General features: G+C 38.0%; 1 protein-coding gene across 1 annotated transcript in view; it reads left to right on the top strand.

The window, feature by feature from the left end:
* The window catches only part of LOC124798243 (interleukin-1 receptor-associated kinase 1-like), a 151,768-nt gene extending 129,715 nt beyond the window's left edge, over positions 1 to 22,053 (top strand). Inside the window, 2 exon segments of the mRNA XM_047261560.1 lie at positions 7,900 to 8,589; positions 21,260 to 22,053. Of these exon segments, the coding sequence (XP_047117516.1) occupies positions 7,900 to 8,589; positions 21,260 to 21,430 (861 nt within the window). The 3' untranslated portion in view covers positions 21,431 to 22,053.
* Positions 22,054 to 26,750: the final 4,697 nt, after the last annotated feature.

The following is a 26,750-nucleotide window of genomic DNA, read 5'->3' as shown; positions in this document are numbered from 1 at the left end:
TAGAGTTTTGTCAGAACTGGCTCTCCCAAGGCCGTCAGTAGTTCTAATGGAATGTTGTCTACTCCCGGGGCCTTGTTTCGACTCAGGTCTTTCAGTGCTCTGTCAAACTCTTCACGCAGTATCATATCTCCCATTTCATCTTCATCTACATCCTCTTTCATTTCCATAATATTGTCCTCAAGTACATCGCCCTTGTATAGACCCTCTATATACTCCTTCCACCTTTCTGCTTTCCCCTCTTTGCTTAGAACTGGGTTTCCATCTGAGCTCTTGATATTCATACAAGTGACTCTCTTTTCTCCAAAGGTCTCTTTAATTTTCCTGTAGGCTGTATCTATCTTACCCCTAGTGAGATAAGCCTCTACATCCTTACATTTGTCCTCTAGCCAGTTAGTATGCACATTAAATTTCTGTGACTTGCCTATTTTTTATTATTATTATTATTATTATTTTTTTGTTAATGTATGTTTTGACACCCTGAAGGTTCTCCTCATTGATGGCATCTACAGAACATAATTAATTACAGTGAAACCTCTTTATAACGTTCCTCCATATAATGTTTTCCTCTATGTTACATCTGTTTTTTTCAGTCCCGACTAAAAGCCCATATAAACAGTGTTAAATTTTCCTCTTTACTGTGTTTCCTCTATATTACAATTTCCTCCATGTAACACTCATATTTTTGGAACCCTGGTCATTTATTTACCTCTTTATAACGTTTAAGTGACTGGATGTAGACGCATCATTTTCCGTTCTGTCGATTCACAGTTTACACTGGCTCGGAAAGCCCGCGCTCAGCGTATTTCATATGTCAGCGGCAGAACCTGGTCACGTGACATGTGACACACATTCTGCTTGCGATCTTTTTGGTGCCATTTACTTTCACCCATCCACCTACCGGGCCCCATGTTTTAATTACAAAAAACTAATCATTCGATACATTGATCATTTTCGATGAATATCATATTACAGTGTTGTGAAAATTTAAAATGTCATCTTATGGCACCATTTGTCAAAGCTGATTAGTGGTGTCACGATCTTCAGTAATGCCCTACAATTATTATTTGGAAGCCTTCCTCTTTATAGTGTTTTCCTCCATACAGTGTTCAGAATTTGTGGTCCCTTGAAAAATGTTATATAGAGGTTTCACTGTAATTAATTTTTATCATGAAGGAATAAAGTGTCAGCTGTACTTACACTAGTGCATTTACCAGAAATGTGTGAAATTCCTCAGTGGTTAGGACACTGGACTCACTTTCTGGAGGACAACAGTTGAAATCTGCAGCCAGCCACCCTGATTTAGGTTTTCCATAATTTCCCTAAATTGAACTAGTCAGATGCTGGGATGGTGCATTTGAAATGTGCAGCCGATTTCCTTTGTCATCCTTGAAACACTCAGGTACTCTGCCGCTAATGACCTTGTTGTCAGTTGGGATGCCAAACCCTAATATTGCTTCATTCATTCCTTCCGTTCTTCCTTCTTTCCTTATTTTTCCAAAGGAATTTCTAAAATACTGTGTCAAATATAACAACCATTTTGTGTGTCACTTCCTAATTAATTTATATTGTACTCTTGAGCTGATATAGGGCAGCAGTATGAAATGTATATGTTTATATAGCAGGCAGCCATTAATATGACTAGTATCTATAACAGAAAGTAAGCTACAGCATTAAAAGAAAACCTTCTTTCACTGTGCTAAAGTTTAGCCTAAACTTTGCTACGGACCATCCACATGCTTTTCTCAATTGCAGTACAGCACAGGCATTGGCAGTGCCTGTGCTTGTTGTGCTTGGTGACAGGCATGTGTAGAGTGAATGATGAGGTGTTAGATGGAAATGTAATATTGAGATTTATGATATAAATAAAGATTTTTTCCGGGAATTTCTGTAGTTAATATGTATGACTTTTAATGATTTTGTATTGAGATAAATATTCGGGTATATGTCTGAACTATGGAATATGTGTAATGGTGAATGTTCTACACTATTTAATTCATACAATATATGTAACTCTTCTTTTGGTGACTGATAGACTCAAATTCCTACGTTGTGTAGGCAGCCCTTTCTTCATTTTCTGTCGTTGGGGTATGTAGCAATTTGTATGATGAAATATTACTAATTATTTATTCTTAAATGTAGAAGATGATGTTGGTGACAGACTGCTATGAATTATTCATGTTTTATGGATGGTCCTTTATTAATTTTCTAGTTTCACTGAATCTTGATATTTCTGTTATGAGGCTGTAATCACAGGATCTGTCAAAATTAAGGAAATTTTTGTTTTATGACAGTCTGATATGAAGTAATTGTGTAAAATACACAGCTGAGGTATTGATGACAATCACAAACCATTTCTGCTGGGTGGATGGCTGTTTGTTACTTTTCTGATATTCCAGAAACCTGGCATTTGTGTTATGACCTGTAGTGTAGCCTGAGGTCTAGATTGTGTTGGGAGACAACAGTTTTGTTGTGAGTTGGTAAAGTCAATGAATGTGAAAGCAGAAAAGTTGTTGTGGTGACAGGCTGATCTGTAGCATAGCCTGACATCTAAGTTTTTGGAAGGCAGCAGTTTGTAAGTTGACAAAGCTAACAATTATGAAAGCAGAAAACCCAGTTGTGGTGACAGACTGGTCTGTAGTGTAGCCAGAGGTCTGGGTTAGATTAGAAGGCAGTAGTTTGGTTGTGAGTTGATGTGGCCAATGAATGTGATAGCAGAAAACATGGTTGGGGTGACTGGCAGATCTGTAGTGCAGGCCAAGGTCTTGGTTGGGTTGGTAAAACAGTTTGGTTGTGAGTGGGCAAATCCAACAAAGCTGAATATGAGATGGAGATTGACAGAATGACCTGTGATGTAGCCCAAGCTCTATGTAAGTATTATGTGTCTCAACTTCTTAAAGTATTGGCAGTGATAAAAAGGTAGTATGGTAATGTAAGTTCGATTAAATTCTTTCTAATGTGCTGCATTGATCTATGTGATCAGAGCATATCAAAAGATGGTATGGCTGTGTCATTGTGGTTATGTCCCAACAAACCTGAGAAAAATATTACTGACATCATTTACATTTTTATAAATATTAACTTTTAATTTTCCAAGCTGACTATGTCTGTTTTTAATCACCTTAGAAGGCAGCCCTAGATGTTAATGCTTCATTTGGTGTTCTTTTAAGTAGCCAGTGAGAAATACCAAAACAGCTGCCTTCAGCCTGAGAAAGTACTCTCTTTTGACTCAAAAATTTGATTTCGTACAATATTGCAGTGCCAGTGTTGTTCAGAAGTATGATGCAGGTTCCTTCAGACATGCATGCATTTCTGAAGGAACATTCCATCATATTTCTGAACAACACAGGCACTGCATTATTGTATTTATCTGCTGACACTGGGCAAACAACCTTCAACTAAAATATCTCCCCTGTACAGAATATACCTAATGAATGTACAAGGACATGTTGTGAACACAGTGTTGACGACGTGTGGAAGTTTTGGTATGGCTATGAGTCACGCTTGGATAGCCTAATGGTAAGACAGCCACTCGCATTAAGTGGGAAAACCAGGATCAAGTCCCAGCCCGCACAAATTTTCATTGCTGTCAGCCCATTATACAGCTGATGATTGTCCATATTCGCAACTGTGAATACGTTTCATGTATTTGATTTCAGTCCATTGTGTATTGAACTGTGCCCTTTGAACAAGTTCTGTATAGAGAATTTCTCCTGATGGAACACAAAGGTGACATTACGTGTTGTATGTCTCACCGGCTTATAGCCAGTAGTGGAAAATGTCTGAAGTGTAGTGGGAATATTAGTTTTATTTATCATAAGAAAGGTACAGGTGAAGTGCAGTGGAGCTGCAAAAAGACGTATCGTAGAGTCAGCTGCAGCTTGGTTTCAGGGAAGTAAGTTAAGTCTTGCAAAAATTCTACACTTAACTTCTCTGGGTGAAAACCTGCAGAAACCTTTTTTTAAATGATGAACTGCACTTCTCTGAGAAGACATTTGTGGATAGGAGAAGTTTGTGCAAGCAGACATATTATATGTCTGCTTGTGTCTGTATGTGTGGATGGATATGTGCGTGTGTGCGAGTGTATACCTGTCCTTTTTTCCCCCCAAGATAAGTCTTTCCGCTCCTGGGATTGGAATGACTCCTTACCCTCTCCCTTAAAACCCACTTCCTTTCGTCTTCCCCTCTCCTTCCCTCTTTCCTGATGAGGCAACAGTTTGTTGCGAAAGCTTGAATTTTGTGTGTATGTTTGTGTTTGTTTGTGTGTCTATCGACCTACCAGCGCTTTCGTTCGGTAAGTCACCTCATCTTTGTTTTTATATATAATTTTTCCCACGTGGAATGTTTCCTTCTATTATATTGATATCTTAAATTATTTAACAGTTACATTGCAGACCCATACACATTCCCTGATACACTTACACATGGAATAACTTATCTGAAACCTAAAGATCAAGCAGACACAGCAAACCCAGCTAAATATCGCCCCATAACATGTGTACCAACAATATACAAAATATTAACTTCAGTCATTACACAGAAATTAATAACACATACAGCACAGAACAAAATTATAAATGAAGAACAAAAACGCTGTTGCAAAGGAGCACGAGGATGTAAAGAGCAACTGATAATAGATGCAGAGGTGACATATCAAGCTAAAACTAAACAAAGGTCGCTACACTACGCATACATTGATTACCAAAAAGCTTTTGATAGTGTACCCCACTCATGGTTACTACAAATATTGGAAATATACAAAGTAGGTCCTAAATTGATACAGTTCCTAAACATAGTAATGGAAAAATTGGAAAACCACACTTAATATACAAACAAATTCAAATAATATCACATCACAGCCAATACAGATTAAGCGTGGAATATACCAAGGAGACTCATTAAGTCCTTTCTGGTTCTGCCTTGCTCTGAACCCACTATCCAACATGCTAAATAATACAAATTATGGATACAATATTACTGGAACATACCAACACAAAATCACACATTTGCTATACATGGATGATCTAAAACTACTGGCAGCAACAAATCAACAACTCAACCAATTACTAAAGATAACAGAAGTATTCAGCAATGATATAAATATGGCTTTTGGAACAGACAAATGTAAGAAAAATAGGATAGTCAAGGGAAAACACACTAAACAAGAAGATTACATATTGGATAATCACAGCGACTGCACAGAAGCGATGGAAAAAACAGATGCCTATAAATATCTAGGATACAGACAAAAAATAGGAATAGATAATACAAATATTAAAGAAGAACTAAAAGAAAAATATAGACAAAGACTAACAAAAATACTGAAAACAGAATTGACAGCAAGAAACAAGACAAAAGCTTTAAATACTTATGCTATACCAATATTGACCTACTCATTTGGAGTAGTGAAATGGAGTAACACAGACCTAGAAGCACTCAATACACTTACATGATCACAATGCCACAAATATAGAATACATCACATAAATTCAGCAACAGAAAGATTCACATTAAGCAGAAAGGAAGGAGGAAGGGGATTTATCGACATAAAAAACCTACATTATGGACGGGTAGACAATTTAAGAAAATTCTTTCTAGAACGAGCAGAGACTAGCAAAATACACAAAGCAATCACTCATATAAATACATCGGCTACACCACTGCAATTTCATAACCACTTCTACAACCCTCTAGATCATATAACATCAACAGATACGAAGAAAGTAAATTGGAAAAAGAAAACACTACATGGCAAGCACCCGTATCATCTAACACAGCCACACATCGATCAAGACGCATCCAACACATGGCTAAGAAAAGGCAATATATACAGTGAGACAGAAGGATTCATGAATGCAATACAGGATCAAACAATAATCACCAGATACTACAGCAACCATATTATTAAAGATCCCAATACCACAACAGATAAATGCAGACTTTGCAAACAACAAATAGAAACAGTAGATCACATCACAAGCAAATGTACAATACTAGCAAATACAGAATACCCCAGAAGACATGACAATGTAGCAAAAATAATACATCAACAGCTTGCCTTACAACATAAACTTATAAAACAACACATTCCCACATACAAGTATGCACCATAAAATGTACTGGAGAATGATGAATACAAATTATACTGGAACAGAACCATTATAACAGATAAAACAACACCACATAACAAACCTGACATCATACTCACCAATAAAAAGAAGAAATTAACACAACTAATCGAAATATCCATACCCAATACAACAAATATACAAAAGAAAACAGGAGAAAAAATTGAAAAATACATCCAACTGGCTGAGGAAGTCAAGGACATGTGGCATCAGGATAAAGTTGACATTATACCAATTATACTATCAACTACAGGAGTCATACCACACAATATCCACCAGTACACCAATGCAATACAGCTACATCCAAACTTATATATACAACTACAGAAATCCATAATTATTGATACATGTTCAATCACCCGAAAGTTCCTAAATGCAATATAACATATACCGTACAGTTAAAAGAAGTCATGCTTGATCAAGGTCCGCGTCACTTTCCATTTTTGACCAGACATAATGTCTGAGAAAAGAAAGAAAGAAAGAAAGAATAATAATAATAATAATAATAATAATAGTAATAGTAATAATATAGGAAGGCGAGTGTTCAAAGGAATTGAAAGAGGAACCCACAAGTGATTGTCCATAATTGTTTCCTGACTTACAAAGAAGGCGCTGCTCAGTAATATCTTTTGAGTACAGCCCGTCAGAAGCAACAGAAATTTTTGACTACTTTATGTCACATAAATAAGTGTTTGAATGATGAAGGATTCAAGCATTTTACTGTTAAACACAAAGTGGAATTTAACAATCTCGAAACAGGTGCACAACCGATAGTATAAAAGTCATCTGGTTGGCCTAATGAAGATTGCTTCATAGAACTGGGCAGTGCAGTTCGATAGCCATTTGTTTGAGTATGTGGGGTACAGAAGATATGGTGAAAAGAAGGGTCCATATGTGCATTTTATGAAGTGTGTAGCAACAGGGTATGAGCTGCAGTGCAACAAGTTCTTTTGAATGAATTCCTGATGTTATCATTATTTTTATATTTTCTGGCATTCCTTACTTGTTCCTATATTACTATTTTCTTGAAGATGTGATCCATCAATGCAGCTAAACAAAATGCTGTTTGTTTTTATGTCATACATGTTTAGTTTCCTTTTATTTACAAAGTGTGATTAGAGACCTTAATATGTGATGTTTCATAAATACAAAAAAGTGAAACACCTGTCATATAAAAATGAGGTCTTATTTAGTTGCAGAGACAGCACATGTTTGCAAGTATATAATGATACCAGCACCACTTGTGTTAAATAATTTATTACCACATGTGCATCTGTGTATTTGTGTTTTCTGTGGAACTTCAGTTCCATTGCACTGTCATACATGCTATGATCAAGGATGTTACATTAAAATGCAATATTTGTTTCTCCTGCGACTGAAAGTAAAACATAATTGTTGTTGGCTATACAAATCAGCTATTCTACCACCTTTGCTTCCTTTCATCGCTCACATCGCTCACGGCAAGAGTTACCAACATGCACTTCAAGGTAGGAACACTGACGACCTTGTGTCAAGCTTTACTAAAATTTATCAACCAGTGTAACTTGGCCAGACAGACCAAATGAATTTTATGGGTAGTTCCTGAATGGTCATATACTTATAATGTCTTAGGCAAGTGGATTTATGTTTTCTGCTATGTTGTAGTGCTATGAGTATGCAGACAGGGAGAACAGGTGTTACATGCAGTTATGTGATTTGACTGCTAGAGATTTAATAAAGAATTATTTCGATTCAGTTTATGTGTAATGGCTTCTAGTTTACTTTCTTATTTCAGGTGCCTGATTTGACCCATGGAGCTCCAAACTTGCCTTTTATTTCCCCACTGTATCACCTCCAGCAGCAGCAGCAGCAACAGGTGTTACCACAGCAACAGCAGATTCCTGGGGGATTGGCATCTCCTGTGCTGCCCAACAATCGATTTTTTGATGTGGTCAGTAATGGGAATGCCCAAAAAATGAATGTACATCCTGAGGATGAAAACAGACTAGTGTACAATATTCAGAGGAATGTACCATCTCCTCTTCCTTATGAAGGGAACTTCAATAATATTGTTGAAACAGCTGTTCCAAATGAAATGAAATTGAATGGTGTTGTTGACTCAGTCATCCTCAATACACCCAGGAAGCAAAATGTCCACCCCAATGGTGGTGGCAGTATAAATCCATTTCAGATGAATAGTTTGCAGAAAGCAGTGAATTTAGTTGCAAATGGTGCAGCTGATAATTTGAATATTGATGGGCAAATTCTGAATTTGCCTAGTCATCCAACTGTGCTTCCTAGCTTGATTAAGACATCTGCAGAGTCTGTTGCATCACACCTTGGACAAAATGACTTTGGACTGCCATTGACAATTACAGCTGCTGCACCACTGATAGCCGTTACACCACCAACAGCCAGCTCTTTCTCCAAGCATATACCAGTTGCCGAAGAATCCCAAAGTCAAAATAACAGTAAATCAGAAAAGGTAAGCATAATTACGTTTTCAACATGATCCCTCCCTCCTCCTACTCCCCCCCCCCCCCAAAAAAAAATCTTTTCCTCCGAACCCTCACACTCCTACTCAACCTCACATCTCTGAACTAGTGCAAGCTACAAGTGATATTTTTACTTCTACATACCTCTGCTGGATAACAAATATTTTAATGTGGCTCTTATGCATTTTTAGTCCACTATTGAGCATCCACAAGAAAATTGTTAAAAGGTCCACATACTTTAAGTTTGTTTATTGGCTAGTTGAGAAAAGGTCACACTTTTAATAAGTTCATGTGAAATTTTCAAAAAAATGTTTTGTAAACACTAAGTACAGGCCAGTATTGTGTTTGGCAGTCAAATAGGCCTTAGAGCAAAATTTGTGTTTGTTCTCAGATTTCTCTCACAATTCAGCAGTGTATTTAACAAATAACTTTGGAAAGGTATTCAAACTTTATACTGAATTGTAGTTACTATTGTCTGGAAAATACTTTCCACAGAGTCAATGGCACCACTATGTACAGAGAGGCAAACTATTGCCCAGTGATAGAATGTATTTCTTTCCATGTTAAGTACCCATTAATTTATGATTTCTACTTTTATCAAAATTTAACCTACATAACTATATACTTAATGCAGAACCAGTGCCTTCTACAAATAAAATAGTATATATTTCATATCATAATGTATTAACAGAATTGTAAAGGGTGACACAAAAGTTTGTTGATGTTTTAAAATTCAATACTTCATGGAATAATGTAGATAGAGGGGCAAAAATTTGCACACATGCATGAAATTACATAGGTGTTTATGGAAACCAAACAAAAGTATACAAAATAACTAGCAGATGACACTTTCTATGATACATGAGCAATAATTAGCATAACAGTTGATTTTTAGCAAAGATGGTGATCTTTATAACAAATGCTCAACAACTTGATCATCGTTCACCAACAATACCTGCAACTGAGGGTCAATGTTGTGAACAGCACTGCACTCCATATTAGTAGGCATGGTGAGAAAATTGCTGTCAGCTGTTGTCTTTTAGCATCCCTAATGAGGTCGGACGATCACAACAGACTTGTGACTTCAGGTATCCCAACAACCAATAATCACATGGATTGAGGTCTGGGGACTTGGGAAGTCAAGCTGACAGATGTGGTGGCTCGACACACAATTCTCACTGAATGATTTGCCCAAAAGATCTTTCGCACATGTATTAATATGGGTGCATGAAGGTTGTACCTTCCAACAGGTGTATATCCGACAGGCTAGGGATGATATGACTCCTCCTCTCATTACAGCTCAATTTATACACAATTCTCATTCAGCATCACTGATGTGTTGATGTCCAGTGTCATCTCTTGGGGGCAGTTTCTGCACTTGTTTTTGGTTTCAATAAAACACCATGTCACTTCAGGCACATATGTCAATTTTTACTTCTCTACCTACATTATTGCTTGAATTAGTGCATTTTCAAATGGTAGTGGATTTTAATCTTCCTTCTAACAGATAACTGCAGTTTTGTTAAACAGTGTTAAATATGAATCTTGATACAGTCAATCAATTATGCTTTGTCAGTAATGCTCAGATACACTGAGTGGGCCCAAGATGCACAAAGCAGGAAAATATCTCATAGAGCTGAAAACCTAGGGTATCATTGCCTGTTGAAGGATGGGAAGTTGTGTTCTTCCAGAAGGCATGAAATTCTGATGCTTCTTGAAAAGCACAACTGTCCAATAACAGCTTAAAGAAATACATGGTGGTCATAAGGTCTCAATCCATTTCCAAAATATAATGGATGCATTTACATAATATGTATCATTATAATCCATCTCTGAGATAGCATGGCGTATTCCCACTACCCCTCCCCCAGGATAATAAATAAGAATGTTTATGGTATAAGAACATGAGGCTGCTGTTAGTGTGCAATTGTGTGATTGTTCTTATCTGGATGTGCAGCAGGAGTTCATTCAGAAATTTCAAGTGCCAGACAAGAACATAGAACTTGTTACTTGTAAATACGTTTCAGAGAACTGGAAATTTTGCTAATGAACCACATGTAGGGGACCTCTTATATCACCAGAGGCAGTGAATCAGAGAAGCAATCAAAAAGAGTCTGATTGCATCAACTCATCTAGACAAGAAGTTAGACGTGTCAAAATCAGTGATTATGAAAGTTTTACACTTCACACTAAAGAAAGAAGTGTACCATAATAAGATACACCAATTAGACCATAAAGATCACGCAACTCTGCGAGTTGCTTATTACACTCTGACAGGGGTTGCACACAACAAACAGCTTATGCATTACATTTTGTTTACTGATGAAGCCACATTCTACATCTGTGGAAAAATTAAGAAACGTAACTGCCTCATATGGGGTAATGAGTGACCTCTAGCTACCACTGAATGTCTAAGAGCAGTTCCTGGAAGCACAGCATCAGAAAGGAGGCATTGCTGACATTGTTGTGTTCCATCAAGATGGAGCACCTACTCGTTTTGCCTCATAGTAAAAGAATACCTAAATTGAAGATTAACCAACAGATGGATAGTGGAGGTTCAGCAAGACTGTGGCCATCACCCTCACCTGATTTAACACCTTGGAGACATAAAGTCGAGGATGTACAAAACAAAGGTAAGGGATTGCAGGGATCTAAGACAAAGTAAATATTCCACAATTTGGATCAAGAACAACTGCCAACATGAGTAACTTAGAAGTAGATATCCTCGGAGTTGCGAAGCAGCATAAATCATTTAACAAAAGCAAGTCTTACAGTCCTGTATACCAATTAGGTTCCTTTAAGAGTATACTGATGCAATATCTCCATACTTAACAATCATATACAACTGCTCAGTACAGCCGATAGACCTACAAACAACCCCCAACATCACCCCAGCCCGTGCCATTAAGGAGCTGAAAACAGATCGCTCTATTGTCATCCTCCCGGCGGATAAAGGCTCCACAAAGCTGTTACCCAGGATCCCATTCCCTCCTTCCAGACAGCTGCAGAAAATCCTAAAAATCCAAGGTCCCTCACAAGGCCTCATAACGGCTTCCATAGACCTACTCACGCCACGTGAGTCATGTACCCCTACCTATTACCCAAAATCCACAAAGAGAACCATCCTGACTGTCCCATTGTGGCAGGCTTCAAAGCCCCAACAGAACGTATCTCAGCTCTGGTAGACCAACACCTCCAACCTATCACCCGCAGACTCTCATCCTACATCAAACACACAAACCACTTCCTAGAACGCCTCAAATCCATTCTTACTCCCCTCCCACCTGAAACCTTTCTTGTCACCATAGATGCTACATCCCTTTACACAAACATCCCACATACCCATGGTCTCTCTGCCCTTGAACACTACCTCTCCCAACACCCACCCGAAGATCTTCCAAAAACCTCGTTCCTTATCACACTTACCAACTTCATCCTCACCCATAATTACTTCACTTTTGAAGACCAGACCTACAAACAAATCAGGGGAATGGCCATGGGAACCAGGATGGCTCTGTTCTATGCCAACTTCTTCATGGGCTGCATGGAAGAAGCTTTCCCGAAGAGCCAACATCTGCTTTCCCGAAGACCCAACATCTGCTTTCACTGGCATGGTATAGGTTTATAGATGACATCTTTGTGGTCTGGACTCATGGTGAAGAAACACTCCTTAATTTCCTCCATAACCTTAACTCCTTTTCGAATCTGAATTTCACCTGGTCCTTCTCCAAAACCCAAGCCACCTTCCTGGATGTTGACCTTCATCTTTGTTGAAGCTCACATCCACACATCTGTCCACATCAAACCCACAAAGAAACAACAGTACCTTCACTTTGGTAGCTGCCATCCATTCCACATCAAACGCTCCCTTCCTTACAGCCTATGTATTCGTGGCAAACGTACCTGCTCCAGTGACGAATCCCTCAACAATTACACCAATAACCTGACCAGTGCTTTCCTCTCCCGCAACTATCCTGCAGACCTTGTCCACAAACAGATCTTCCGAGCAATACATTCCTCCCCGTCCAACAACAATGTTCCTACCCCCAGACCACACAGAAGCATCCTCCTTGTCACCCAATATTATCCTGGCCTCGAATACATCAACAAATTACTCCACCAGGGATATGACTTTCTCAAGCCAAGCCCTGAAATGAGATCATCCCTTGACAATATTCTCCCCACACCACCCAGAATTGCCTTTTTTCGCCCCCCTAACCTCTGTAACATCCTTGTCAAACCCTATAATATTCCCAGACCACCTTCTCTACCCAGCGGATCCTACCCCTGTAACCAACCCTGCTGCAATACCTGCCCCCATGCATCCCCCCACAACCACCTACTCCAGCCCTGCTACTAGTAAAACATATACAATTCAAGGCAGGGCCACATGTGAAACAACATGTCATTTATCAGCTGACATGCCTGCACTGCACAGCCTTTTACATTGGTATGACGACAACTAAACTGGCTGAGCGCATAAACGGGCACAGATGAACTGTCCGCCTAGGAGATGTCCAATACCCAGTAGCAGAGCATGCCCTCCAGCATAATTCTACTGACCTAGGAACCTCCTACACCCTACGTGCCATTTGGCTTCTCCCATCCAACACCAGTCCATCGGAATTGCGGAGATGGGAACTTGCACTCTAACACATCCTTTCATCCTGCCATCCCCCTGGACTGAACCTATGTTAACCAACCTCACTCCCATTTGCTCTTCAGTCTTCTCCTCTTTCCCTTTCCTCTTTAGCCATTCACGCATCTTTTCATCCTACATAGTTGTGTTTATCTTTATACTGTATACCTCTTTACTTCTGTATGCATCCTCTTTGGTTTGAAGCTGGCACAGTACTTACAGTAGAATATCTGTGGCTTCCCTCTGACACCCATGCCCCCATCTTTGCTACCCTCTCAGTTTACCTTTCCCCTGTTGCTTCGTAACCTGGGTTGTAAGTAACTGAAACCTCTTTCCCTTCCCCTTCCCTCCCCCCTCTCCTCCTTGACGAAGGAACAAAGTTCTGAAAGCTAGGACACGTAAATTTTCCGTGCTGTTTTGTGTATCTATCGGCTGTACTGAGCTGAGGTAAGTACTGGCCAGCCCCTCTAGCTCTTTGTTAGTATTTGTTTCACAATCATGTACAGCCACTCTCTCAACAAAAGATCCATACCCAAAGATTGAGAAATTGTGCTGGTCACATCAATATTCAAGAAAGATAGTAGGAGTAATCCACTAAGTTACAGGCCCATATCATTAACATCGATATGCAGCAGGATTCTGGAACATATATTGTGTTGGATTCTGGAACATATATTGTGTTCGAACACTATGAATTACCTTGAAGAGAATGGTCTATTGACACAGTCAACACGAATTTAGAAAACATCTTTCTTGTGAAACCCAACTAGTTCTTTACTCACAAGAACTGTTGACTGCTATTAACAAGATTTCAAGTTGATTCTATATTTTTAGATTTCCAGAAGTTTTTTGACACTGTATTACACAAGCATATGGACTATCATCTCAGTTATGTGACTGGATTTATGATTTCCAGTCAGAGAGGTCACAGTTTTTAGTAATGGATGGAAAGTTATCGAGTAAAGCAGAATTGATATCTGGAGCTCCAAAAGGTAGTGTTACAGACCCTCTGCTGTTCCTTATCTGTATGAACAATTTAGGAGACAATCTGACGAGCCATCTTAGGTTGTTTGCAGATGATGCTGTCGTTTATTATCAAGTTAAGTCATCAGAAAATCAAAACAATTGCAAGATGGTTTAGAAAAGATATCTGTAAGGTGCAAAAATTGGCAGTTGACCCTGAATAATGAAAAGTGTGAGGTCATCCATATGAGTGCGAAATGGAATCCATTAAACTTCAGTTACACGATAAACCAATCAGATCTAAAGACCATAAATTCAACTAAATACCTAGGAATTACAGCTACAAATAACTTAAATTGCAAAGAACACAAAGAATATGTTGTGGGAAAGGCAAACCAAAGAGTGCATTTTATTGGCCCAACACTTAGAAAATGTAACAGATCCACTAAAGAGACCGGCCATCCCCTTTTGAAGTATTGCTGCACAGTCTGGGATCCTTACCAGGTAGAATTGATGGAGTACCTCAAGAGGGTTCAGGGTGAAACCGCGCATTTTATATTATTGCGAAATAGGGGAGAGTGTGTCACTGACAGGATACAGGATTTGGGGTGGACATCATTAAAATAAAGGCTTTCTTTATTGTGGTGGAATCTTCTCACAAAATTTCAATCACCAACTTTCAACTCTGAATGCGAAGATATTTTGTTGATGCCAATCTACATAGGGAGAAACGATCATCATGATAAAATAAGGGAAATCGGAGCTTGCACGGCAGGATATAGGTACTCATTTTTTCCCTGTGCTGTTCAAGATTAGAGTAATAGAGAATTATTGTGAATGTGGCTTGATGAACCCTCTGCCAGTCACTTGAGTGTGATTTGCAGGGTATCCATGTAGATGGACATGGAGATGGAGATGTAGAATCCAGGATGCACCATCGGCTCTTTCACAAGGTGTGCTTCAGAATTTATCCAGGTCTGCTCTTAAACAATAGTTGGAAGCAATGTTGAAATTTGATGAGAGAGGGAGGGGGAAGAAAGAGAGAGAGAGAGACAATAAATACACACGTGTATTGTGTAAATATATCCATTATTTTGTGGAAACAGATCGTGACTTTAAGACCATCCTGTATTAGTGAGGCATTCATACAAAAATATTGCTGCACTCAAAGTTTTTTAAGAAGTAATGTGTGATTATACCAACTATGATGCTTATTGCTTTGTAATTATTATTTACTGTCCATGCAGATATGTGTAAAACTTAATTTTTGAAAATATATTTTTATTGTATTGCCCGTGCTGACTGTCGGTTCACCCATGTACACTTTTTTTATATATATTTACTCATTCATTTGTTTGTATTTCACCTACAATTACCAGTATCTTATTAATTTTGTCACATTACTGTAATGTGGACTAAATTTTTAAGTGAGCTGGGGACTAGTGAGTGCTTTCAGTGACCTATAACCATAAGCTCTCGGCATGGTTCAGCAACCATATTTCAGCATAACAGTGGAGCACTGTGTTAAAAGGAATGGGGTGCTTGGCCTAAACACCAGGATCTAGACCTCAAGGTGATGTCATGTCAAAGGGGTGTGTGGCTGTTAAGTTAAAATCCCCTTGGGCAACAGCTTCACTCCAATTGTTTTAGGGTTGTCCTTATAAGGTGAGGCTCTGCCTGAATTGACCTTTATTACTCCCAACTGCTTGTGGCATGAATAGAAAATATTTTTTCCAGTCAAACCCCTCTAGTGCATCTGGTGGGCCACTAATTGATTAAAACTAACATCCAACCACTTAAAAGAACTTGACAGGCGAATCCTAAAGAGCAGTCACTGCTTGATATTATAGGTGTCAATTGAAACTGGGTTCATATGTATTGTAATTAAAGGGAATAAGGGACATTCTATAAGATGTCATCTTCATTCCTTCTAAATGCTCTAGAATGTGTGATTATTAGCCTAAAATTAGTGGAACAAATTTGGATATGGAGTGATGGTTACTGAGGTCTCAACAACTGAGTAAGCTGGAAGACTTCATAGGTGCAAAAAAAATTAGATGAATATTCTGTTATTTAAAAATAAAATTCCTTTAATTCAAATGAAGATGTAGTCTCTTTCCACTGATAATATGAATGTAGTCTTCAATAAATTGCAGAGGAATTGGCCTGATCAAGGTGTGAAGCATGTAAGAAACATTATGAAGCAAGTGATTGAAAAGTTCAAGAAACCAGCTGTGTTTACAATAACATTTGATTCCTAAATCTGCCTTCATACATTTAAGTTATTTTCTCCATCTGAGAGTTTACTCAGCTATGCCAAACCCTTTGTGGTGATTAGGTGCCAATGATATAGCCAAATGTTGCCTGTATGTAATTGGCAGGCAAGTGGCAGGGCATACCGTGATCTAGGTGTTAATTACCCACTTCCAGATTTTTCATCAATTGCTTCAGCATCCACTTGTCAAATCAGTACCATCATGATAGTGGAGTAGTCTATGATATCAGATATTTATTATGTGATTTCAGTCTCCTGCCTGAGTACCAGACTCTTGGTTAACAGTGGATATTATACTACTACTACTACTATAACTATACAATGAGCAAAATTTTCATGTCACACACTGTCTAGAATTTCGCTCATTCTTTTCATCATTCTGGTATTGTGAAGAAAGGATATAAATTTATTAATAGCCTTAATGAATACCAGAAGTTTTTTTATTTACCATATGGTTCACAATTTACCAATTAAACATCACTGATGGGCAGCAATATTTGTGACACAGCTAGAGGAATCAGTATTTGCTCTCTACGCTCATTCATTCATTCATTCATACATTCATTCTTTTATTGTGTCCCAAACATGAAAGAGAAGTTCAGGTATGTGAAACATGTCAGAGTATACACTGACAAAATAAAGCAGCTGTTCAAAAGAAACTGCACTGATTATTAACTATCTTTAAAGTGCTATTAGCTGATGGTGTTTACACACTTAAGACAGGCAAAAGAAATGAGAAATTTCTACTTTGAAAAAAAAAAAAAAAAAAAAAAAAACTGTTTTACCTTCATTTATATTAGATAGCTGCTGGCTACCTTATTTTTAACGTAATATGTACATGACTACATTGATATTTTACATAGAGTAAGAGTTACCTATCAATTGTAAGGATACAGAGAATGTGGAGCTGTACTTGTATGGAAATTCTTTCTTGTATTGGGATTGTGTAAATCACAGTTTGACTAATACTGGTTTTTATTACCTGTAACAAATACCATTGAGATGTAACTGCACTCAGAAGAAAGATCGAAGAGGCCTCTGCAAGATTTGGAATTATTTACATGATTCCTTTCTCCTTTGAAAGGTCATGTTCATGTGTTAGGAACAGGAGGAGACTCAATACTGAACCTTTGGGGGGACCCACATTTTATGCTTCCCCACTCCTTGTTTAACAGTTTTTCTTAGTTTCATTGTGTAAATGTAGACCTCTGTCTTCCATTAGTAGGTTGAGGCCCCACTCGTGCAAAAGATGCCATTAATGGAATAACATGTCAGTTTCTCAAGTAGAATGTTATGTAAGTCTGCAAGCTTTCATGACCCCTGCCATTGAAGATAAAATCTTTTGAGCTGGTAAGCTGCATCATATTCCTCTTAAATCTTCTCCAAAACTCTTTCCAACCACTCTTCTAGAATCTTCTTCAAGAATGTTCAGTTACATGCGGACATGAGATGAGTCCTGAAGAATATCCTACCAGAGAGGTCAAAACACTGAGTCTTGGAACTGTTTGAAGAGGTTTATTTTGTGACCTAACAACTCCGAACATTTTACCTTCAATGGGCTATCCTTTGTGTGTTTGCAGAATGTTCTAACTAGATTCGAGGGGATACCCAAAAGATACCAGGATAGTGGTGCTTTTGGTGTAGCTTGCATAGTATACTTTTCCCCACTAGGGTGTGTCGGCAACTTCTTGGTTGTTACCTGGGAAGGTTTTGGCAACAAATCCTCCTCATTTCTCATATTATCTTTAGGATTCACTGAACTGAGATCCTCAGCAATCCAGTTAACTCTGCCAATGTTCAAAGGTGTCAAAGAACAAGTTCACAAATTTTCTCAAGCTTTTCTCCTCCTCAGGCAGTTGACATATGACTAGAATGAAATTTGTTGTCAGTCACATGCCACCATTTTTTAAATGAGAACACCAATGGTTCAGTTGAATTCTTCCCATGGTGTCAATTTTCTGATTTAAATATCACAAGTTTCTGAGGCATTTGCCCTATGCAGGAAGCAAAATTTCATAGAATCATGAGGTTCTTTGCTGGGAATTGAACCACTTTATCATGCACAAAAAGATGAAATCACTTGGAGCTAAATGTGGGCTTTAAGGGAAAAACATCTTTTTTTCAGCTTTTGCAGTAACTCTTGTTTCTATGTGGTAGTGTGTGGCCAAGTATTGCCATGCTGAATACAATGTCTGTAGTCAAGAGATATGACGGTTATGTCTCACATTTCTTAATGTCTTATAGTAGGCTTCAGGATTAGTGTAACCATGACATTCCTTCAAAATAGTTCCCATTAGATACTGTACACTACACTGGTACTTTTCCAATACGTGAAACATTTATGGAACTATGTCTTAGGGGTATCTTTTAATTCTCTCTGCAATGCACTTTTAATCTCATCTATGCTTGTAAAATAATGGCCCTTTAAGATATGCTTTATTTTTCGGAACAGAAAAAAGTCACACTGGATCTTGTCTGGTAAGCATGGAGTTAGGGCCGTCATTGCAGTATTGTTTTTAGCCAGAAATTCACAAACAAGCAATGACGTATGAACATGTGTCTCATTGTGATGCAGTAGTGTGCACTACGCCATTGAAGTTGAAGAATGCACTGAACATAATCTTCACATTTGACCAAACTTTTCAAACATTTTTCAATCTTGGTGATCCAGAATGCCCTCAGTGGGGAAACCGAGCCTTAGTAGTAACATCATATTCGTAAACCCACGTTTCATCACCTGTTATTCTTCAGTTATTCTGCATCATTGTCAGCTTCATCTAGCAACTCCTGAGTAACTTGCATTCAGTGCTGGTTTAGTTTGAAATTCAATGATTTTGGGACAAATTTTGCTCTCATGGGTTTCATACTGAAACATCCAAAAATACTTCATGACTCAAGCCAGTTGATTTGCCAACACATCAGAGACTTCTCTGACTGTGATTAGATGACTGTTCATAATAATTTCTTTTACTTTTTCCATGATTTCATTAGTTGATAATGTGCTGAGACATTCAGGGCACTCATCATTTTCAGCATCTTTATGGCCTTTTTCGAAACTTGTAAACCCTTGTTTTACTTATAGCAGATTCAACAAAAATAATATTTAACATTTCTAAAATGTTTCTGTACTTATTGTGTTGTTATTGCAAAATTTTATTACAAATTTTTGATTAATGTGCATACAAAATAAATAATCACTGATGCTATCAAAATGTGTTATCTTTTTTAACAGACTAAGTGTCTGATATGGTTAATATTGCTCAGATACTGTTCTCTTGTGTTGACCAACACAATAATGAAAAAATGTGAATCAGATTAATAAAACACGCAAAATTACAAAGTTCTCATTCATTTTTGTACACATTTCATATGTATGGGTTCACTAGCTGTCCCTCGTTTCAGACTGTTTCTCACAAACTGTGAGGAAGTGGGGGTCTGAATACCTATTGTTTCAAGTAATTTTCTGAAATACGAGATGATGTAGGATACTCCAGTGACTGATTTAATTTCATCTTTACCATCATTTTGATCTACAGTTGGTCATCCATTGGCTTGCTGTGTGTTGTGAATGTTTCAGTTTTGTAGTAACTGTTGCTTTTGAACCTCTCTGACTTTCATGCATAAATTCTTTATACTATTCTGACTCAGGCTATAAAGGAAATCTGTCTCAGTCACTGTAGTGATACATTTTGTTTGTTCTTTGCTTATCACATTGAAATAATACTAACAAGGGAACCTCCCCATCGCACCCCCCCTCAGATTTAGTTATAAGTTGGCACAGTGGATAGGCCTTGAAAAACTGAACACAGATCAATTGAGAAAACAGGAAGAAGTTATGTGGAACTGTGAAAAAATAAGCAAAATATGCAAACTGAGTAGTTCATGGGAAGATAGGCAACATCATGGACAATGGGACCTCAGGAGCGCCGTGGTCTCGTGGTAACGTGAGCAGCTGCGGAACGAAGGGTCCTGGGTTCAAATCTTCCATCGAGTGAAAATTTTAATTTTTTATTTTCAGTTTATGTGACAAACTCTTATGTTTTCATCACTTTTTTGGGAGTGATTATCACATCCACAAGAAAACCTAAATCGGGCAAGGTAGAAGAATCTTTTTACCCATTCGCCAAGTGTACAAGTTAGGTGGGTCGACAACATATTCCTGTCATGTGACGCACATGCCGTCACCAGTGTCGTATAGAATATATCAGATGTGTTTTCCTGTGGAGGAATCGGTTGACCTATGACCTTGTGACCAAATGTTTTCGGTTCCGATTGGAGAGGCACGTCCTTTCGTCTACTAATCGCACGGTTTTGCGATGCAGTCGCAAAACACAGACACTAAACTTATTACAGTGAACAGAGACGTCAATGAACGAACGGACAGATAATAACTATGCAAAAATAAAGAAAGTAAAATTTTCACTCGTGGAAAGACTTGAACCAAGGACCTCTCCTTCAGCAGTTGCTCACGCTACCACGGGACCACGGCGCTCCTGAACTCACGCTCTCCTTGATGTTGCCTATATGGCCCATGGACTACTCAGTTTGTATATTTTGCTTATTTTTTCACAGTTCCATGCAACTTCTTCCTGTTTTCTCAATTGATCTGTGTTCAGTTTATCAAGGCCTATCCACTGTGCCAAGTTATAACTAAATCTGAGGGGGGTGCGATGGGGAGGTTCCCTTGTAAGAACTGGAAGAAAGTAATAAATAAAATTTGTGACATTAATTTCTTTTTGCTGTTTAAAAAAGATTTAATCATATTTTTACTCTTGATCTGCAGGTAGAAGAGAGGGATGCTGTGCTAGCAGTGAACAATTTTGCACCTGGAGAGGCAAGTGTTGGTGGCCTACCGTTACTCTCTGCACTTGGAATTAAGAGTGCAGATAACATCAGAAGTGACAGTAACAATGCAGACAGTTCCAGTGTTAATGAAAGTACAGACATGTTGTGATAACACTGCCGTAATAACATACTGAACATCTTTCCATAACTGTTAATAGTATGTATTTGACATTTAAGCAGCAGATTCCATTTGTTAATATTAATATTAAATTTAATTTTTCAGAGAATGTAGAGGCTTGTCCTATTTAAGTATAATGTGTGAACCATACATAAAGGTCAACATTTTAATGTGATGAAGGATCAGGACTACTTTTATTCCACCAATTTCTGATATTTCGACTCAGTTTTAGGCTATCATTGCCTGCATGATGAGAGATAGCTAGAGGGGTGCTAATCAGTCAACCAGCATTTACGAATTTTGTCATTTTAATGCAGATTTATGGAAGGTGGACAGAATTTTCTGGACACTAAGGAACAAGCTTTCATATAGAAACTCTTAAGCACATGCAACGGAAATCAGTGGGCTCAAGGTAGTTTTGTATAATATCGTGTTTTCCCTCTGTGCCTTCATTTTACTTGGCAGCTTTAAACTAAAAATGAATTGTCATGAAGTTACTATGTGAATGGTTAGCTAACCATGTTTTCTCCCCAAACATTCATTTAGTCCTGTGACATGTTAGTTCTCATACTTGGCACCATAAAATTTGGATGAAATGTTGGTGATTCTCATAGTATATAGTTTCACTGTCCACATCCATAGCTGAGTGGTCAGCATCATGGATTGCCATCCTAGGTGCCTGGGCTCGATTCCCAGCTGGCTCGGGGATTTTCTCCGCTCAGGGACTGGTTGTTGTGTTGTCTTCTTCATCATTTCATCCCTATCCTGTGCGCAGGTCGCCCAGTGCGGCATCGGATGTAATAAGACCTGCACCAAGGCAGCTGGACCTACCCCGCAAGGGGCCTCCCGGCCAATGACGCCAAATGCTCATTTCCATTTTCACTGTTCACAGTTTACAAAATTTGAAATTAATCTATCTGGAAACTGTATCTGTGAATTTTGTTGTAATTGTCTGCTGTTTTTCCCTTAACAGTTTCTGAGGGGGCCATCTCAGAAGCAGAGAATGTAAGTTTCACTTGCATAATGACAAACCTGTCTCGTCATGTTTTGCATTGTAAGTACCAAGATTGAAAATGTAAGGTGAAGTTGTTGTTGGTGGCTGTTATGTACTGGGAACCGTATAATCACTTATTTTTCACAAAAGCCTCAAAACGTGATGGAAAAAAGAAAGAAATCTGATAATGGCTCTGTTTCTACACTACAGTATCATTTGATCATAAATCAAGTTAAATTTTTATCATTATGTGCTTCATAGAAGCAAAGATGCAGTTTTGTCAATTCTATCACTACAAACAGGCTAATGAAATTAACATCCTTTAAACTTCTAAGCTGATAGACTGTGCACATCTTCAGAGCTAAAGTTTACATTGTATAGTAAAATTAATCCAAAGTTATAATACATATGGCGTTACGTATAGACAGATACCATTTTAAATGGTTATCATTCAAGAAATCTTCTACTTTATAATAGAAATTACTTTTCATTTATTTTTCCAGGTCTGTTTCAGTATTTTTTATATTTGGTTCACACTTTCACTTTCTTATTTTGGGGAAGTCTGTGACTTGTTTTTGAGTAGAGAGCAGAGAAATGAAAATTTGTGCTTGGTTCATTGCATCAGTTGTGCTTTCTGATTCTGTGAGAACTTAACATCATTATTATCATGTTTTCTTTTTCCTTTTGGGGCCATTAGACACCACACCAAGTAACTATAAGGAATTTCTGGAAGCCTTTTTTGCAGCCCAAAAGTGTTACAGTCTTGCCTTGGCCATCTGCCTTCTCTTGTATTTCCAGCTGTGATTTTGCTTGTGCTCATCATGTAAGCCCTTACAATTGTTGAACAGTGATCTGTACTTTGATCAATTATAGATGTCTTCCTGATTCAGTCCATTACTCTTGAGGTCCTTCCTCATTGTCTTGAATCATTTATTTGAGACTTTGCAGTCTTGGAACTTGACATGTTGCCCATCATAAAGCATGATCAGAAGTGGAAATAAATGATAGAAAAACAAACAAATCCTAAGGCTATATGTGTATGGAAGCTTGTATCGTTGCAATTGTACGTTGACACTTACCTAGTCAGTCACCGAGCCACATGCAATGCATTCTAAGTACAGAGATTTAAAAATTTTCTTGTTAAAGTGGTGCTTTAATTTGGCAATGTATTTAACGTTATAACTGTTTGCATAAAAATACTTGTCAGAGTGGTAGAAAAAAACTGTGTTTGTCATTTTTCTGACACAGTATGTATTGCAATTTGTATCTCCTCTTCTTGATAGTCCATTCCTTTCCTTGTTTCTTATATTACATTTATAAGAAAATTTGACCTAACTGCTTTTTACGGGAGATATGAAAGAATTTCTTAAATTCATGTCACTTATTAATTTTATATGCTATGTATCTGTTTCAAAATTTGTTTTTGTATAAAGGGAAAATTTTGGTGTTAGTGTGTTAACAGGATATTTTTGCCATGTATTAACATTCTTTGAGGGAAAAGAAGTCTAGGTAGTGTGGAGTAAGAGAAGATGTATCATGGAGGCCCAGAAGCTGTCTCTTTCATTTATTTTATCAGAATGAAGTGGAGATAAGGAATATGTTGTTGGAAACTACATGTTGCTTTTAGGCATAATCATAATTATTTACAAAAATGAGAAAGGTTTGATAATGGTGGTTAATGGATAAATATATGGACAAGAAAAGCTATCTAAAGCAAACACAGTATAACTGTTAAATAGGTGTGAATTAAATTGACAGTTTTTGTCCTCTTTACTTTGTGTGTTACAAGGAGAGTACAAGTGATTTTAGTACTGAAGCTAATGTGCCTGTTCTATATACAGTGAATTTAAATTTTGAACTAAAATAATATTTTAGATGAAATGAAACATGAGTAATTGTAGAGTGAATCTCCAAACACTGTGCTCTTTCTTGTTGTTTCTGATGATGCTAAAGATGTGATCTCCTCCCAATAACTCTTAAAATTGATTGATTATTATGTACATATTTTTACAAACCAGTTCTAATGAAGAGGAGAGAAGAAAGGCAAATAGATATTTTAGAAATTTCTATTTTTAGAAAAAGATTTTATATATTATTAAAGAACTGAGTGAAATGATTTTCAAGAGCAAATGTGATAATTATAATGCTTGCTTAAAGTCTGCATACTGTTTTGTTAAAGAAGCTGAGCATAATGCAGATAAGAACTCTATTTTATATTATACTGTTATTGTGGTTAGGAAGAGGATTTAAAAACATATAATGCCACAGTGAGGAAAGATTTATAAGAAAAAAGCAAAATAAAAGAAAACGAAAAACATTTCTGTGTTAATGCTAGTCTTACTTTTAAGGGAATTGTAATATCAAATGTTAGATATTTTTGAGAATATATTTTAATATTAATAGTAAAATTTTTGTAATATTTGTCATTGAAGCATGAAGCTGTTTGATGAATAAAAGACTATTTCCATTAAGAATTGTATTCTACTTTTCTTTCTCAAAACTGATAGCGTATTATGAATGAAAATAAAGTACAAGGTAACTACTGACACACACACACACACACACACACACACACACACACACACCTCATGCTCACATAGCCACTTTCTCTGGGCAGAATGCCACTGTGTCACACCATGATGCAGCAATCTGCAGTGGGGCAGGGGGAAGGGGAAGGGATAACAGGATACAGCTGGGGGAGGGGGTGAATTCACTGCAGCCTAGCAGAACATGCAGGGATTAGATGGTGGCAAGATAAGGCAACTAGACACAATGTCGGGAGGCAGTGCAGGAGGGAGGGGGTAGGTGGGCAGGGAGTGGAAAAGGAGAGCAGCAAAGAAGGGAGAAAGACCAGTGGGTGCATTGGCAAAGAGTGACACACAATGAGGGTGATGGGACATGAATTGAGAGAAGGTGATAGGACAGAGGGATCAGAAACTCTTGGGTGGAGGGCATAGGGCAGTAGTTTACTGTAGGTTGAAGTTGGGCTGATTTCGGGAGTTATTTTGTAAGTGCAACTTCCATCCATGCAGTTCAGTAAAGCTGATGGTGGAGGGGAGGCTCCAGATGGCTTGGGTTATGAAACTGTCATTGAAATCGGACATGTTACATTTACCTGCTTTTTGTGCCACAGGTTGGTGACTTCGCTCTTGGCCACTGTTTGGCAGTGGCCATTCATCCTGGTGGACTGCTGGTTGGTAGTCATACCAATATAAACAGCTATGCAATGATTGCAGCAGAGTTGGTCTATGACATGACTGCTTTCACAGGTGGCCCAGTCTCTTAAGAGCCTCTGGTAGGACTGGAAGAGGAAGTGCTGGGTGGGTGGATAGGGCAAGTCTTGCACCTGGGTCTTCCACGTAAGTGGCATAAGGATGAAATACGACATTTGGAAGTTAGATGGGTATGGAATACTAGTTTAGGAGGGGTAGGAAGGATCGTGGGTAGTTATGTTACTCATTTCAGGCATGATGATCGATAATAAGAGCTCTGATAATGGATGTGGTTGAGTTGTTCCAGTCTGGGATAGTATTGGGTGACATTGGGGGTGCTCTGTTGCAACTAGTTCTTGGGGGTTGTCAGAGGATTGGGGATGTGTGCATTTCCTGTGTGATACACACATCCCCACCCTCTGGACTGCTATGACACAGTTACATTCTGGCCAGAGCAGCTGGATATAGCTGTCATATTTGCATGAGGTGTGCTTGTTGCTTGTGTGAATGTGTGTGTATTCCTTTCTGAAGAAGGCTCTGGCCAAAAGCTTGATGTGTAACAGTCTTTTTGTTGTGCCTGTCTGCAACTCAACATGTCATCATTAGGGTGAGTAGCAGTCTACCCTTTTTTGTAATAATGTTGATATCCAAACTGTCTGTTGGAAGTGAATTCATACAAAACACTTTTTTATGAAAAAAAAAAATCTGGCATGAAAACACCAAACACAACAATTGGAACTGACACACACTTTATTGTTTGTGGATGTTAGGGGGAGTATGTTAAATAATGGATATGTTGTGGAACAGTGTATTTATTCCCAAACTTAAAATTTTCAAACAGTATTCCGTTTGATACATATTATGTTTTAGATGTTGAACATAGCCATGAACTTCATTGCTACTGTATTTTTTACTATTTGTATTGAAATACTCTGCTACATGAAGATTCAGTTGGTCTTTCTAAATATGGACTTAGTAAAGTGCTCTATAACATTTCGTCTAGTGAGTTCATACTTGGCATGGAGTTTTCCTTAACTACCATGCCTGGTTTCTGTCTTGTTTTCTTATGGATGTGGAATACAAGTCTTGTGATTACAGCTCCAAA

This window comes from Schistocerca piceifrons, chromosome 5 (genome assembly GCF_021461385.2).
Source record: "Schistocerca piceifrons isolate TAMUIC-IGC-003096 chromosome 5, iqSchPice1.1, whole genome shotgun sequence".
Classification (NCBI taxonomy): Eukaryota; Metazoa; Arthropoda; class Insecta; order Orthoptera; family Acrididae; genus Schistocerca; species Schistocerca piceifrons.
This window is presented reverse-complemented; position numbering and strand designations above follow the sequence as displayed.